This window comes from Somniosus microcephalus, chromosome 4, assembly GCF_052327205.1.
Source record: "Somniosus microcephalus isolate GS21.2 chromosome 4, FLI_Smic_1.0, whole genome shotgun sequence".
Taxonomy (NCBI): Eukaryota; Metazoa; Chordata; class Chondrichthyes; order Squaliformes; family Somniosidae; genus Somniosus; species Somniosus microcephalus.
The window spans coordinates 14,430,516-14,446,757 of NC_140990.1; the positions used below are offsets into that span (position 1 = coordinate 14,430,516).

A 16,242-nucleotide genomic window follows, 5' to 3' on the forward strand; every position below is an offset into this window, starting at 1 on the left:
CTCCTATTTTTCTATGTTTCTAATTAGATGAAGCGGATCTGGTGACGTCATCGGATGACGCGTCAACAGCCGGTTTCCTTAAAGGGACCATGGTCAACTTTCTTTTGACATTTGTGCTGTCAGTGTTCTATAGCATCGAGATGCTGCAAACACTAGCAAGCACTGCACAGAGGTGCAGGGCTGCACCCAGGCTCTCCCATGACTCCCTCCGTGTGCTTATGGAGGGAGTCACAGCACGCAGGGAGGTCCTCTTCCCTTCCCATGGGCGGAAGAGACCTCCCCCCAGGAGATCAAGACAGCCTGGGTTGCACATTGCACAGGAGGATCGTCGTAACATCAGAGTAACATCGCCCGTCTCCGCCCTTGCCTCAGCTCATCCGCTGCTGAAGCCCTCATCCATGCCTCTGTTAACTCTGGATTTAACTATCCCAATGCATTCCTGGCTGGCCTCCCACATTCCACTCTACGTAAACTTGAGGTCATCCAAAACTCGGCTGCGTGTGTCCAAACCCGCACCAAGTCCCGTTCACCCATCCCCCCTGTGCTCGCTGACCGACATTGGCTCCCGGTTAAGCAGCGCCTCGATTTCAAAATTCTCATCCTTTGTTTTCAAACCCCTCCATGGTCTCGCCCCTCCCTATCTCTGTAATCTCCTTCATGACGACATGCAAGCCGTGATCCTGTCCAACGGTTCCACCACAGACACAATTCACGTACAAATCGGGGTCAAGCAAGGCTATGTCATCGCACCAACGCTCTCCTCAATCTTCCTTGCTGCAATGCTCCATCTCACCCTCGGTAAGCTCCCCACTGGAGTGGAGCTAATTTACAGAACAAACGGGAAACTGTTCAACCTCCGTCGCCTCCAGTCCAGATCCAAGGTCGTCCCATCCTCTGTCGTCGAATTACAGTATGCAGACGATGCTTGCGTCTGTGCTCACTCGAAGGCCGAACTCCAAACTATCGTAAACACCTTCACCGAAGCATACGAGAGCATGGGCCTTACACTAAACATCCGTAAAACAAAGGTCCTCTACCAACCTGCCCCCGCCACACAGTGCTGCCCCCTCGATTATCAAAATCCACGACAAGGCCTTGGACAACGTGGACCACTTTCCATACCTCGGGAGCCTACTGTCAACAAGGGCAGACGTTGACGACGAAGTCCAACACCGCCTTCAGTGTGCCAGTGCAGCCTTCGGTCGCCTGAGGAAGAGAGTGTTTGAAGACCAGGACCTCAAACCCGGCACTAAGCTCATGGTCTACAGGGCAGCAGTGATACCTGCCCTGCTGTATGCCTCAGAGACATGGACCATGTACAGCAGGCACCTCAAAGCACTGGAGAGGTACCACCAACGCTGCCTCCGCAAGATCCTGCAAATCCAGTGGCAGGATAGGCGCACCAACATCAATATTGTCGCTCAGGCCAACATCCCCAGCATCAAAGCTCTGACCATGCTCAATCAGCTCCGATGGACGGGTCACATTGTCCGCATGCCCGATACGAGACTCCCAAAACAAGCGCTCTACTCGGAGCTCCGGCACGGCAAGAGAGCCCCAGATGGGCAGAGGAAACGCTTCAAGGACACCCTCAAAGCCTCCTTGAAAAAGTGCAACATCCCCACCGACACCTGGGAATCCCTGGCCCAAGACCGCACAAAATGGAGGAAAAGCATCCGGGAAGGCGCCGAACACCTCGAGTCTCTTCGCCGGGAGCAAGCGGAAGCCAAGCGCAAACAGCGCAAGGAGCATACGTCAACCCAAGCACCCCACCCACCCGCCCCTTCAACCACCGTCTGCCCCACCTGTGACAGAGACTGTAGGTCCCGCATTGGACTAATCAGCCACCTGCGAGCTCATTTTTAATGTGGAAACAAGTCATCCCCAGTTCCGAGGGACTGCCTAAGAAGAAGAATCTCCTTCAGCCCCACAACTCCCCCGAGATATCTGCGCCCCTCTAATTCTGCCCTCTTGATCATCCCTGATTATAATCGCTCAACCTTTGGTGGCCGTGCCTACTGTTGCCTAGGCCTTAAGCTCTGGAATTCCCTCCTTAAACCTCTCCGCCTCTCTCTACCTCTCTTTCCTCCTTTAAGACGCTCCTTAAAACCTACCTCTTTGACCAAGCTTTTGGTCACCTGCCTTAATTTACCCTTATGTGGATCGGAGTCACATTTTTTTTCTTAAAATACTTCTGTGCAGCGCCTTGGGACGTTTTACTACGTTAAAGGCGCTATATAAATACAAGTTGTTGTTGTTGTTGCGGGCACAAGCAGGGATGTGGTCAGGAGGACCTGGGTGCAGTGCCGCAAACCTTTCTCTCAGTAGATCAGGAAACGTTAGTACAAAGCTGCACTCAACCTCGTCCTGCTGTGCCACTCATCACATCCCCATCACTCTGCCTTCCCTACCCTACTCCTGCACATCCTTACTCACACCAACTTACCTTGCACCTCCACCCATCCCTCTCTATCTACATTATCACATCCCCATCTCACGAGCCACCCCTCACACTCACCCTCAACCTACTGCAAGCATACCAACTAACAACACACAAGGGTAGGCACTTGGGTGTTTTATGTAATGTTCATGTAAAGTTTCTGTTAATGAACTGTCGAACATTGAAATCTTTATTTTCAACTCTTTGCGTTCTTGGACAGATTTGTGTGCACCTTTGGAAGTGGCTTAGTGAGTTGCAGCGAATGGTGAAACATAACGGTACCCCCCGCAATGGCGATGAGTGTGAAAGGAATGGCTTGGGCATTGTAGGGATGCTTTATGGTGTTGGTGTGGGGTGGCCCATCATGTGGCAGCCAGGGTGTGCAGTGTCAAGTGAAGTAAATCTGGCCAAGGTGAGGCCATCCCTGGCCTCCCGAACAGCAATGTGCTCGAGTGCTGATGCTCTCTGTCCTGTGCAGCATCAGGTGATTGCGGAGAAGGTTGGTGTTGTTATTGGTGCTGCTGGTGTGCCTGGTGATGCTGGTGTTGGAGCTGATCGCGGTCAGATTCTGAAGACCAAGGTGAGAGAGTATAAAGTGCACCCATGCTGATGGAATAGATGGCAGCTGAAGTAGAGATGACAGAAGCAATCTGTCAATGGTGGGAGAGGTAATGAGGTCAGACTGGATGGAGACTTGTATAAAGACTTGCAGCATCTTGAATCTGTAGTGGAAATGCAGTTTAGAGAAGCTAGTGGTTAAGGGAACATGTCTCAATCAGCTGGGAGCTTTCACTTGACATTTGAAGCTGTAAACTCATCAGCTGATTCAATGGCCAATGACCTCCCGCCTCAGCTCACAGATGAGGTCGAGGCACAGCGACCTGTCAAATCCAATGGCTGGAGAAAAAAAGCACTTTCCCACTCGACACGCCACCGATCGCACCCACTGACCGCCCCCGCCACAAAATCCAGCCCTTTGTCTCTTGTCTCTCTCTCTCTCTCTGTCTCTCTCTCTCTCTCTGTCTCTCTCCCTCTCTCTGTCTCTCTCTCTCTCTCTGTCTCTCTCTCTCTCTTGCTCTGTCTCTCCCTCTCTCTCACTCTCTCTCTCTCACTCTCTCTCTCTCACTGTCTCTCTCTCTCTCTCTCTCTCTCTTCCTCCCTCTCTCTCCCTCTCTCTGTCTCTCCCTCTCTCGCTCTGTCTCTCCTTCTCTCTCGCTCTGTCTCTCTCTCTCCCTCACTCTCTCTCTCCCTCTCTCTCACTGTCTCTCTCTCTCCCTCTCTCTCGCTCTGTATCTCCTCTTGTTCTGTCTCTCCCTCTGTCTCGCTCTCTCTCTCCCTCTCTCACTGTCTCTCTCTCTCCCTCTCTCCCTCTCTCTGTCTCTCCTTCTCTCGCTTTGTCTCCTTCTCTCTCGCTCTGTCCCTCCCTCTCTCTCTCTCTCCCTCACTCTCTCTCTGTGTCTCTCCCTCTCTCTGTCTTGCCCTCTCTCTCGCTCTGTCTCGCCCTCTCTCCCTCTCCCTGTCTCTCTCTGAATCTATGTCTTGCCCTCTCTCTCTGTCCCTCCCTCTCTCTTTCTCTCTCTCTCCCTCTCCCTCTGTCTCTCTCTCTCTCCCTCTCTCTGTCTCTCCCTCTGTCTCGCTCTCTCTCTCTCTCTCCCTGTCTCTATTTCTCTCCCTCTCACTCTCTCTGTCTCTCCCTCTCTCTCTCTCCCTCTCTCTTTCTGTCTCTCTCAATGACAACAACTTGTATTGATATAGCGCCTTTAATGTAGGACGCTTCACTGGAGCATTATCAAACAGAAATCTGACACCCAGCCACTTAAAGATAAATTAGGGCAGGTGATCAAAAGCTTGGTCAAAGAGGTAGGTTTTAAACATAGAAACACAGAAGATAGGAGCAGGAGTAGGCCATTTGGCCCCTCGAGCCTGCTCCGCCATTCAATGAGATCATGGCTGATCATCCAAATTCAGTACCCTGTCCCTGCTTTCTCCCCATACCCCTTGATCCCTTTAGCCTTAAAAAATATATCCAACTCCTTCTTGAATATATTTAATGAACTGGCCTCCACCGCCTTCTGTGGTAGAGAGTTCCACAGGTTCACCACTCTCTGGGTGAAGAAATTCCTCCTCATTTCTGTCCTAAATGGCCTACCCTTTATCCTTAGACTGTGTCCCCTGGTTCTGGAATCCCCGACCATCGGGAACATCCTTCCTGCATCTAGTCTGTCCAGTCCTGTCAGAATTTTATAAGTTTCAATGAGATCCCCTCTCATTCTTCTAAACTCCAGCGAGTACAAGCCCAATCGACCCAATCTCTCCTCATACGTCATTCCTGCCATCCCAGGTATCAGCCTGGTGAATCTTCGCTGAACTCCTTCCATGGCAAGAACATCCTTCCTCAGATAAGGCGACCAAAACTGCACACAATACTCAAGATGTGGTCTCACCAAGGCCCTGTACAACTTCAGCAAGACATCCTTGTTCCTGTACTCAAACCCTCTTGCTACGAAGGCCAACATACCATTTGCCTTCTTAACCGCCTGCTGCACCTGCATGCTTACTTTCAGCGACTGGTGCACAAGGACACCCAGGTCACGTTGCACTTCCCCTTCTCCCAATCTATTGCCATTCAGATAATAATCTGCCTTCCTGTTTTTGCCACCAAAGTGGATAACCTCGCATTTATCCACATTATATTGCATCTGCCATGCTTCTGTCCAATCACCCAATCTGTCCAAATCATTCTGCAGTTTCTCGGCATCCTCCTCACAGCACACACGCCCACCCAGCTTTGTGTTGTCTGCAAATTTGGAGATATTACATCTAGTTCCCTTGTCTAGATCATTAATATATATTGTGAACAGCTGGGGTCCTAGGACCGATCCCTGCGGTACCCCACTAGTCACTGCCTGCCACTCAGAAAAAGACCTGTTTATTCCAACTCTTTGCTTTCTATCTGCCAACCAGTTCTCTATCCAAGTCAATACCTTGCCCCCAATCCCATGTGCCTTAACTTTACACGCTAATTTCTTATGCGGGACCTTATCGAAAGCCTTCTGAAAGTCCAAATACACCACATCCACTGGTTCTCCCTTATCTATTTTACCAGTTACATCCTCAAAAAATTCCAGTAGATTAGTCAAGCACGATTTACCTTTTGTAAATCCATGTTGACTTTGTCCGATCCTGTCACTGTTTTCCAAGTGCTCTGCTATTACATCTTTTATAATGGACTCTAGCATTTTCCCCACTATCGGTGTCAGTCTGTAATTCCCCGTTTTCTCTCTACCACGTTTTTGAATAGTGGGGTAACATTAGCTACCCTCCAATCCATGGGTACTGTTCCAGATTCCATTGAATGTTGGAAGATGATCAGCAATGTTCGGCAGGGAATTCCAGAGCTTAGGGCCCAGGCAACCGAAGGCATGGCCACAGTCTCTCTCTCTTTCTCTTTCTGTCTCTCCCTCTGTTTCTCTGTCTCTCTCTGTCTACATCTCAGTATTTCTCTCTGTCTCTCCCTCTCTCTGTCTCTCTCCCCGTCTCCGTCTCTCTCTCTGTCTCTCTCTCTGTCTCTCTCTCTCTTTGTCTGTCTCTCTCTCTCTCTGTCTCTGTCTCCCTCTCTCGCTGTCCCCCTATCGGTTCCGCTCCCTTTCAAACATATCACCACTAATGTTTAGGTGTTCAGTTATAATGAAGATGATCTGTTCTGCCGACACCTATCAGGAGAGAACATGGATTAATAAACGAGGGGTCTGGGTGCGTGCGGGAAACTGCCTAAACCCCGAGAGAAATCCCGTCTGCGCTGATACACCTCTCATTCCCCTTAGGTCTGCGGTCTTGGAGCGAATGCCCCTCATGACCAAGATTCCCGGCAACGACTCCCAGGACATCCCTGATACCAATCAGGAGATTGAGAGGGTGGAAAAGAAAATCCTGCAGAATTCCACCGAAATAAGCAACCAGGTATCGGAAAACTGGGTAACATGATTCGATATATAAACATCTCTTGGTCTAATTCCAGCGAGTAACTCTCTCCCGGGTATCTGTTATTCTATATATAATCCCCCCGAACCCCTCGATTAGATTCCAGCGAGTAACTCACTCCCGGGTATCTGTTATTCTATATATAATCCCCCCGAACCACTCGATTAGATTCCAGCCTGTAACTCTCTCCCGGGTATCTGTTATTCTATATATAATCTCCCCGAACCCCTCGATTAGATTCCAGCCTGTAACTCACTCCCGGGTATCTGTTATTCTGTATATAAACCCCCCGAACCTCTCGATTAGATTCCAGCCTGTAACTCTCTCCCGGGTATCTGTTATTTCTATATATAAACCACCCGAAACCCTCGATTAGATTCCAGTCTGTAACTCACTCCCGGGTATCTGTTATTCTGTATATAAACCCCCCGAACCCCTCGATTAGATTCCAGCCTGTAACTCTCTCCCGGGTATCTGTTATTCTATATATAATCCCCCCGAACCCCCCGATTAGATTCCAGTCTGTAACTCACTCCCGGGTATCTGTTATTCTATATATAAACCTCCCGAACCGCTCGATTAGATTCCAGCCTGTAACTCACTCCCGGGTATCTGTTATTCTATATATAATCCTCCCGAACCCCTCGATTAGATTCCAGCCTGTAACTCACTCCCGGGTATCTGTTATTCTATATATAAACCCCCCGAACCCCTCGATTAGATTCCAGCCTGTAACTCACTCCCGGGTATCTGTTATTCTATATATAAACCCCCCATATCCCTCGATCAGATTCCAGCCTGTAACTCACTCCTGGGTATCTGTTATTCTATATATAAACCCCCCGAACCTGTCGATTAGATTCCAGCCTGTAAGTCACTCCCAAGTATCTGTTATGCTATATATAAACCTCCCGAACCCCTCGATTAGATTCCAGCCTGTAACTCTCTCCCGGGTATCTGTTATTTTATATATAAACCCCCACAACCCCTCGATTAGATTCCAGCCTGTAACGCACTCCCGGGTATCTGTTATTCTATATATAAACCTCCCGAACCGCTCGATTAGACTCCAGCCTGTAACTCTCTCCCGGGTACCTGTTATTTTATATATAAACCCCCACAACCCCTCGATTAGATTCCAGCCTGTAACTCACTCCCGGGTATCTGTTATTCTATATATAATCCCCCTGAACCCCTCGATTAGATTCCAGCCTGTAACTCACTCCCAGGTATCTGTTATTCTATATTTAATCCCCCCAAACCCCCCGATTAGATTCCAGCCTATAACTCACTCCTGGGTATCTGTTCTTCTATATATAATCCCCCCGAACCCCTCGATTAGATTCCAGCCTGTAACTCACTCCCGGGTATCTGTTATTCTATATATAAACCTCCCGAACCCCTCGATTAGATTCCAGCCTGTAACTCACTCCCGGGTATCTGTTATTCTATATATAATCCCCCCGAACCCCTCGATTAGATTCCAGCCTGTAACTCACTCCCGGGTATCTGTTATTCTATATATAAACCCCCCGAACCCCTCGATTAGATTCCAGCCTGTAACTCACTCCCGGGTATCTGTTATTCTATATATAAACCCCCCGAACCCCTCGATTAGATTCCAGTCTGTAACTCACTCCCGGGTATCTGTTATTCTATATATAAACCCCCCGAACCCCTCGATTAGATTCCAGCCTGTAACTCACTCCCGGGTATCTGTTATTCAATATATAAACCCCCCGAACCCCTCGATTAGATTCCAGTCTGTAACTCACTCCCGGGTATCTGTTATTCTATATATAAACCCCCCGAACCCCCCAATCACATTCCAGCCTGTAACTCACTCCTGGGTATCTGTTATTCTATATATAAACCCCGCGAACCCCCCGATTAGATTCCAGCCTATAACTCACTCCCGGGTATTCGCTGTTCCATTAGCCAGTGCTGTGATAGACAATGTGTGCTTGAGAGGAAAGACTGTCTGTTAAGATTTACACATTCTCCACTTTCTTGCCTTTATAGACCAACGATCTACTGGACCTGCTGGGTGTGAACGACCCGCCGCCTGTTATCCCCACGTCTCCGTCCACGAAAGAGAGCCTTGCTGGCGGGGAGCTGCTAGATTTACTAGGAGGCCTGAATGTGTCAGGTGAGGCCTGTGGAGGCAGAAATGTTACCAGCGCTACGGGCCATTCAGCCCATCAGTTCCAGCCCATCAGAGGCTAGTTTTACACAATCCCATTCCCTCTCTCCAAACTAATCCCATTCCCTCTCCCCAAATTAATCCCGTTCCCTCTCTCCCCAAATTAATCCAATTCCCTCTCTCCGCAAACTAATCTCATTCCCTCTCTCTAAACTAATTCCATTCCCTCTCTCCAAACTAATCCCAATCCCTCTCTCCAAACTAATCCCATTCCCTCTCCCCCCAAACTAATCCCTTTCCCTCTCTCCAAACTAATCCCATTCCCTCTCCCCAACCAATCCCATTCCCTCCCTCCTCAATCTAATCCCATTCTCTCTCCCCAAACCAATCCCATTCCCTCTCCCCAAACTAATCCCTTTCCCTCTCTCCAAACTAATCCCATTCCCTCTCCCCAACCAATCCCATTCCCTCCCTCCTCAATCTAATCCCATTCTCTCTCCCCAAACCAATCCCATTCCCTCTCCCCAAACTAATTCCATTTCCTCTCCCCAAACTAATCCCATTCCCTCTCCCCAAACTAATCCCATTCCCTCTCCCTCCAAACTAATCCCATTCCCTCTCTCTCCAAATTAATCCCATTCCCTCTCTCCCCAAACTAATCCCATTCCCTCTCCGCAAATCTCGGTCAATCCCCTTGGGTGTCATCGCAATGAGATCCTCAGTCTTCTCAGGTCCCGAGAACAAGATCTCTTTGCTCAAACCACCCCTCATAACCGCACACCTCTCGTACCAGGTAAAACCGGGTGTATCTGCACTGAGAGCAGCAAATGCTGGAAACACTCAGTGGCTCAGGCAGCATCTGTCGAGAGTGAAGCAGAGTTAACGTTTCAAGTCCATGAACTGGAAGAAGGGTGAGATGTAATATATCCAAGTTTGCTGATGATAGAAAGTTGGGTGGGAATGTAAGTTGTGAGGAGGATGCAAGGAGGCTTCAAGGGGGTATAGACAGGCTAAGTGAGTGGGCAAGAACAAGGCAAATGGAATATAATGTGGAGAAATGTGAAGTTATCCACTTTGGTAGGAAAAATAGAAAAGCAGAGTATTATTTAAATGGTGAGAGATTGGGAAATGTTGGTGTTCAGAGGGACCTGGGTGTCCTTGTACATGAATCACTGAAAGTTAACATGCAGGTACAGCAAGCAATTCGGAAAGCAAATGGTATGTTGGCCTTTATTACAAGAGGATTTGAGTATAAGAGTAAAGACATCTTACTGCAATTATATAGCGCCCTGGTGAGACCACACCTGGAGTATTGTGTACAGTTTTGGTCTCCTTACCTCAGGAAGGATATACTTGCCATAGAGGGAGTGCAACGAAGGTTCACCAGACTGGTTCCTGGGATGGGGGGATTGTCCTATGAGGAGAGATTGAGGAGACTGGGCCTATATTCTCTAGAGTTTAGAAGAATGAGAGGTGATCTCATTGAAACATATAAAATTCTTACAGGGTTTGACAGGGTAGATGCTGGGAGACTGTTTCCCCTGGCAGGGAGTCTAGAATCAGGGGTCACAGTCTCAGAATAAGGGGTCGGCCATTTAGGACTGAGATGAGGAGAAATTTCTTCACTCAGAGGGCGGTGAATCTTTGAAATTCTCTACCCCAGAGGGCTGTGGAGGCTCAGTCGTTGAGTTTATTCAAGACAGGATTGATAGATTTTTGAATATTAAGGGAATCGAGGGATTTGGGGATAGTGCAGGAAAGTGGAGCTGAGATCGCTGATCAGCCATGATCTTATTGAATGGCGGAGCAGGCTCGAGGGGCCGAATGGCCTACTCCTGCTCCTATTTCTTATGTTCTTATGAAGTAGGGTGTGAGGAGGCTCGTGTGGAGCATAAACACCGGCATGGACCAGTTGGGCCGAATGGCCTGTTGGATGCAAAGAAACATAGAAGATAGGAGCAGGACTAGGCCATTCGGCCCCTCAAGCCTGCTCCGCCGCTTAATGAGATCATGGCTGATCATCCAAAATCAGTACCCTGTCCCTGCCTTCTCCCCATATCCCTTGATCCCTTTAGTCTTAAGAAATATAGCCAACTCCTTCTTGAATATATTTAATGAATTGGCCTCAATTGCCTTTTGTGGTAGAGAATTCCACAGGTTCACCACTCTCTGGGTGAAGAAATTCCTCCTCATCTCTGACTTAAATGGCCTACCCCTTATCCTTAGACTGTGACCCCTGGTTCTGGACTGCCCGACCATCGGGAACATCCTTCCTGCATCCTGCCTCACAGCGCCAGGGACCCGGGTTCAAATCCGGCCTCGGGTGACTGTCTGTGTGGAGTTTGCACATTCTCCCCGTGTTTGCGTGGGTTTCCTCCGGGTGCTCCGGTTTCCAACCACAGTCCAAAGATGTGCGGGTTAGGTTGATTGGCCATGATTAAAAAAAAATTGGCCCTTAGTGTTAGGGGGGATTAAATACGTGGGGCTACGGGGTTACGGGGATAGGGCTTGGGTGGGATGGTTGTCGGTGGAGGGACCGGGTGCTAGGGTTTGGATGATCAGCCATGATCTCGTTGAATGGCGGAGCAGGCTCGAAGGGCCGAATGGCCTACTCCTGCTCCTATCTTCTATGTTTCTAGTCTGTCTAGTCCTGTTAGAATTTTATAAGTTTCAATGAGATCCCCTCTCATTCTTCTAAACTCCAGCGAATATAAGCCCAATCGACACAATCTCTCCTCATACGTCATTCCTACCATCCCAGGTATCAGTCTGGTGAATCTTCGCTGCACTCCCTCCATGGCAAGAACACCCTCAGATAAGGCGACCAAAACTGCACACAATACTCAAGGTGTGGTCTCACCAAGGCCCTGTACAACTGCAGCAAGACATCCTTGCTCCTGTACTCGAATCCTCTCGCTTTGAAGGCCAACATACCATTTGCCTTCTTAACCGCCTGCTGCACCTACATGCTTACCTTCAGCGACTGGTGCACAAGGAAACCCAGGTCTCGTTGCACTTCCCCTTCTCCTAGTCTATTGCCGTTCAGATAATAATCCGTCTTCCTGTTTTTGCCACCAAAGTGGATAACCTTGCATTTATCCACTTTATACTGCATCTGCTATGCATCTGCCCAATCACTCAACCTGTCCAAATCATACTGGAGTTTCTCTGCATCCTCCTCACAGCACGCACGCTCACCCAGCTTTGTGTCATGTGCAAACTTGGAGATATTACATCTAGTTCCCTCGTCTAGATCATTAATATATATTGTGAATCGCTGGGGTCCTAGCACCGATCCCTGCGGTACCCCACTAGTCACTGCCTGCCACTCGGAAAAAGAGCCGTTTATTCCAACTCTTTTCTTCCTGTCTGCCAACCAGTTCTCTATCCAAGTCAGTACTTTGCCCCCAATCCCATGTGCAGCCAGCAGAGAGTAGGGGTCTAAGGTAGTTACTCGGAATGGCAAACAGTGGGAAGCGGTGTTCCACAAGGATCGGTGCTGGGACCACTGTTGTTCACCATTTACATAAACGGTTTGGACTTGGGGAATCGGAAGTGCAGTTTCAGAATTTGCCGATGACACCAAAATGGTGGGGGGGGTGCAGTTCATCCAGAGGAGGCCTGCGGCAAAATGCAGGAAGACATTAATAAACTTGCAGAATGAGCGTGTATTCGGCAAATCAACTTCAATATAGATAGGTGTGAGGTAACGCATTTTAGTAGGAAGAATGAGGAGGCCATAAACGCCTCGGAAATTAAGTGTCTAAATGGGGTAGAGGAGCAGGGGGATCAGGGGTACAGCTACACAACTCACTAAAAGTACTAGTGCAGGTTAACAAGGTCAATTAAAATAGCAAACCAAGCACTGGGGTTCATTTCTAGAGGGATAGAATTGGAGCACTGTGTACAGTTCTGGTCTCCATATCACACTTGGAGCACTGTGTACAGTTCTGGTCTCCATATCACACTTGGAGCACTGCGTACAGTTCTGGTCTCCATATCACATTTGGAGCACTGTGCACAGTTCTGGTCACCGTATCACACTTGGAGCACTGTGTACAGTTCTGGTCTCCACATCACACTTGGAGCACTGTGTACAGTTCTGGTCTCCATATCACACTGGGAGCACTGTGTATAGTTCTGGTCTCCATATCACACTAGGAGCACCGTGTACAGTTCTGGTCTCCATATCACACTTGGAGCACTTTGCACAGTTCTGGTCCCCTTATCACACTTGGAGCACGGTGCACAGTTCTGGTCTCCTTATCACACTTGGAGCACTGTGCACAGTTCTGGTCTCCATATCACACGTGGAGCACGGTGCACAGTTCTGGTCTCCATATCACACTTGGAGCACGGTGCACAGTTCTGGTCTCCATATCACACGTGGAGCACGGTGCACAGTTCTGGTCTCCATATCAAACTTGGAGCACTGTGCACAGTTCTGGTCTCCATATAACACTTGGAGCAGTGTGCACATTTCTGGTCTCCATATCACACCAGGAGCACTGTGCACAGTTCTGGTCTCCATATCACACTTGGAGCACTATGCACAGTTCTGGTCTCCATATCACACTTGGAGCACTATGCACAGTTCTGGTCTCCATATCACACTTGGAGCACTGTGCACAGTTCTGGTCTCCACATCACACTTGGAGCACTGTGTACAGTTCTGGTCTCCATATCACACTGGGAGCACTGTGCACAGTTCTGGTATCCATATCACACTTGGAGCACTGTGTACAGTTCTGGTCTCCATATCACACTTGGAGCACTGCACAGTTCTGGTCTCTATATCACACTTGGAGCACTGTGCACAGTTCTGGTCTCCATATCACACTTGGAGCACTGTGCACAGTTCCGGTCTCCTTATCACACTTGGAGCACGGTGCCCAGTTCTGGTCTCTATATCACACTAGGAGCACTGTGCACAGTTCTGGTCTCCATATCACACTGGGAGCACTGTGCACAGTTCTGGTCTCCATATCACACTGGGAGCACTGTGCACAGTTCTGGTTTCCATATCACACTGGGAGCACTGTGCACAGTTCTGGTCTCTATATCACACTTGGAGCACTGTGCACAGTTCTGGTCTCCATATCACACTTGGAGCACCGTGCACAGTTCAGGTCTCCATATCACACTGGGAGCACTGTGCACAGTTATGGTCTCCATATCACACATGGAGCACTGTGCACAGTTCTGGTCTCCATATCACACTTGGAGCACTGTACACAGTTCTGGTCTCCATATCACACTTGGAGCACTGTGCACAGTTCTGGTCTCCATATCACACTTGGAGCACTGTGCACAGTTCTGGTCTCCATATCACACTTGGAGCACTGTGCACAGTTCTAGTCTCCACATCACACTGGGAGCACTGTGTACAGTTCTAGTCTCCACATCACACTTGGAGCACTGTGCACAGTTCAGGTCTCCATATCACACTGGGAGCACTGTGCACAGTTCTAGTCTCCACATCACACTGGGAGCACTGTGTACAGTTCTAGTCTCCACATCACACTTGGAGCACTGTGCACAGTTCTGGTCTCCATATCACACTGGGAGCACTGTGCACAGTTCTAGTCTCCACATCACACTGGGAGCACTGTGAACAGTTCTAGTCTCCACATCACACTTGGAGCACTGTGCACAGTTCAGGTCTCCCTATCACACTTGGAGCACTGTGCACAGTTCTGGTCTCCATATCACACTGGGAGCACTGTGCACAGTTCTGGTCTCCATATCACACTGGGAGAACTGTGCACAGTTCAGGTCTCCACATCACACTTGGAGCACTGTGCACAGTTCTGGTCTCCATATCACACTTGGAGCACTGGGCACAGCTCCGGTCTCCATATCACACTTGGAGCACTGTGCACAGTTCTGGTCTCCATATCACACTGGGAGCACTGTGCACAGTTCCGGTCTCCATATCACACTTGGAGCACTGTGCACAGTTCTGGTCTCCATATCACACTTGGAGCACTGTGCACAGTTCTGGTCTCCATATCACACTGGGAGCACTGTGCACAGTTCTGGTCTCCATATCACACTTGGAGCACCGTGCACAGTTCTGGTCTCCATATCACACTTGGAGCACTGTGCACAGTTCTGGTCTCCATATCACACTTGGAGCACTGTGCACAGTTCTGGTCTCCATATCACACTTGGAGCACCGTGCACAGTTCAGGTCCCCATATCACACTGGGAGCACTGTGCACAGTTCTGGTCTCCATATCACACTTGGAGCACTGTGCACAGTTCTGGTCTCCATATCACACTTGGAGCACTGTGCACAGTTCTCGTCTCCACATCACACTGGGAGCACTGTGCACAGTTCAGGTCTCCATATCACACTGGGAGCACTGTGCACAGTTCTAGTCTCCACATCACACTGGGAGCACTGTGTACAGTTCTAGTCTCCACATCACACTTGGAGCACTGTGCACAGTTCTGGTCTCCATATCACACTGGGAGCACTGTGCACAGTTCTGGTCTCCATATCACACTGGGAGAACTGTGCACAGTTCAGGTCTCCACATCACACTTGGAGCACTGTGCACAGTTCTGGTCTCCATATCACACTGGGAGCACTGTGCACAGTTCTGGTCTCCATATCACACTGGGAGCACTGTGCACAGTTCAGGTCTCCACATCACACTGGGAGCACTGTGCACAGTTCTGGTCTCCACATCACACTTGGAGCACTGTGCACAGTTCTGGTCTCCATATCACACTGGGAGCACTGTGCACAGTTCAGGTCTCCATATCACACTTGGAGCACTGTGTACAGTTCTGGTCTCCATATCACACTGGGAGTACTGTGCACAGTTCTGGTCTCCACATCACACTGGGAGCACTGTGTACAGTTCTAGTCTCCACATCACACTTGGAGCACTGTGTACAGTTCTGGTCTCCATATCACACTGGGAGCACTGTGTACAGTTCTAGTCTCCACATCACACTTGGAGCACTGTCCACAGTTCAGGTCTCCATATCACACTGGGAGCACTGTGTACAGTTCTAGTCTCCACATCACACTTGGAGCACTGTGTACAGTTCTGGTCTCCATATCACACTGGGAGCACTGTGTACAGTTCTAGTCTCCACATCACACTTGGAGCACTGTCCACAGTTCAGGTCTCCATATCACACTGGGAGCACTGTGTACAGTTCTAGTCTCCACATCACACTGGGAGCACTGTGTACAGTTCTAGTCTCCATATCACACTGGGAGCACTGTGCACAGTTCTGGTCTCTATATCACACTTGGAGCACTGTGCACAGTTCTGGTCTCCATATCACACTTGGAGCACCGTGCACAGTTCAGGTCTCCATATCACACTGGGAGCACTGTGCACAGTTATGGTCTCCATATCACACATGGAGCACTGTGCACAGTTCTGGTCTCCATATCACACTTGGAGCACTGTACACAGTTCTGGTCTCCATATCACACTTGGAGCACTGTGCACAGTTCTGGTCTCCATATCACACTTGGAGCACTGTGCACAGTTCTGGTCTCCATATCACACTTGGAGCACTGTGCACAGTTCTAGTCTCCACATCACACTGGGAGCACTGTGTACAGTTCTAGTCTCCACATCACACTTGGAGCACTGTGCACAGTTCAGGTCTCCATATCACACTGGGAGCACTGTGCACAGTTCTAGTC

General features: G+C 49.2%; 1 protein-coding gene across 3 annotated transcripts in view; it reads left to right on the top strand.

Annotated features, from left to right (window-relative positions):
- The window catches only part of LOC147118328 (AP-1 complex subunit gamma-1-like), a 181,260-nt gene that overhangs the window by 147,275 nt on the left and 17,743 nt on the right, over positions 1 to 16,242 (top strand). For 2 of the 3 annotated variants that reach the window (XM_085984393.1, XM_085984395.1), the window contains 2 exons: positions 6,265 to 6,415; positions 8,444 to 8,570. In XM_085984393.1, the coding sequence (XP_085840519.1) occupies positions 6,265 to 6,415; positions 8,444 to 8,570 (278 nt within the window). The remainder of the gene's footprint in view (positions 1 to 6,264; positions 6,416 to 8,443; positions 8,571 to 16,242) is intronic. The other variant, XM_085984394.1, reaches the window with a different exon arrangement.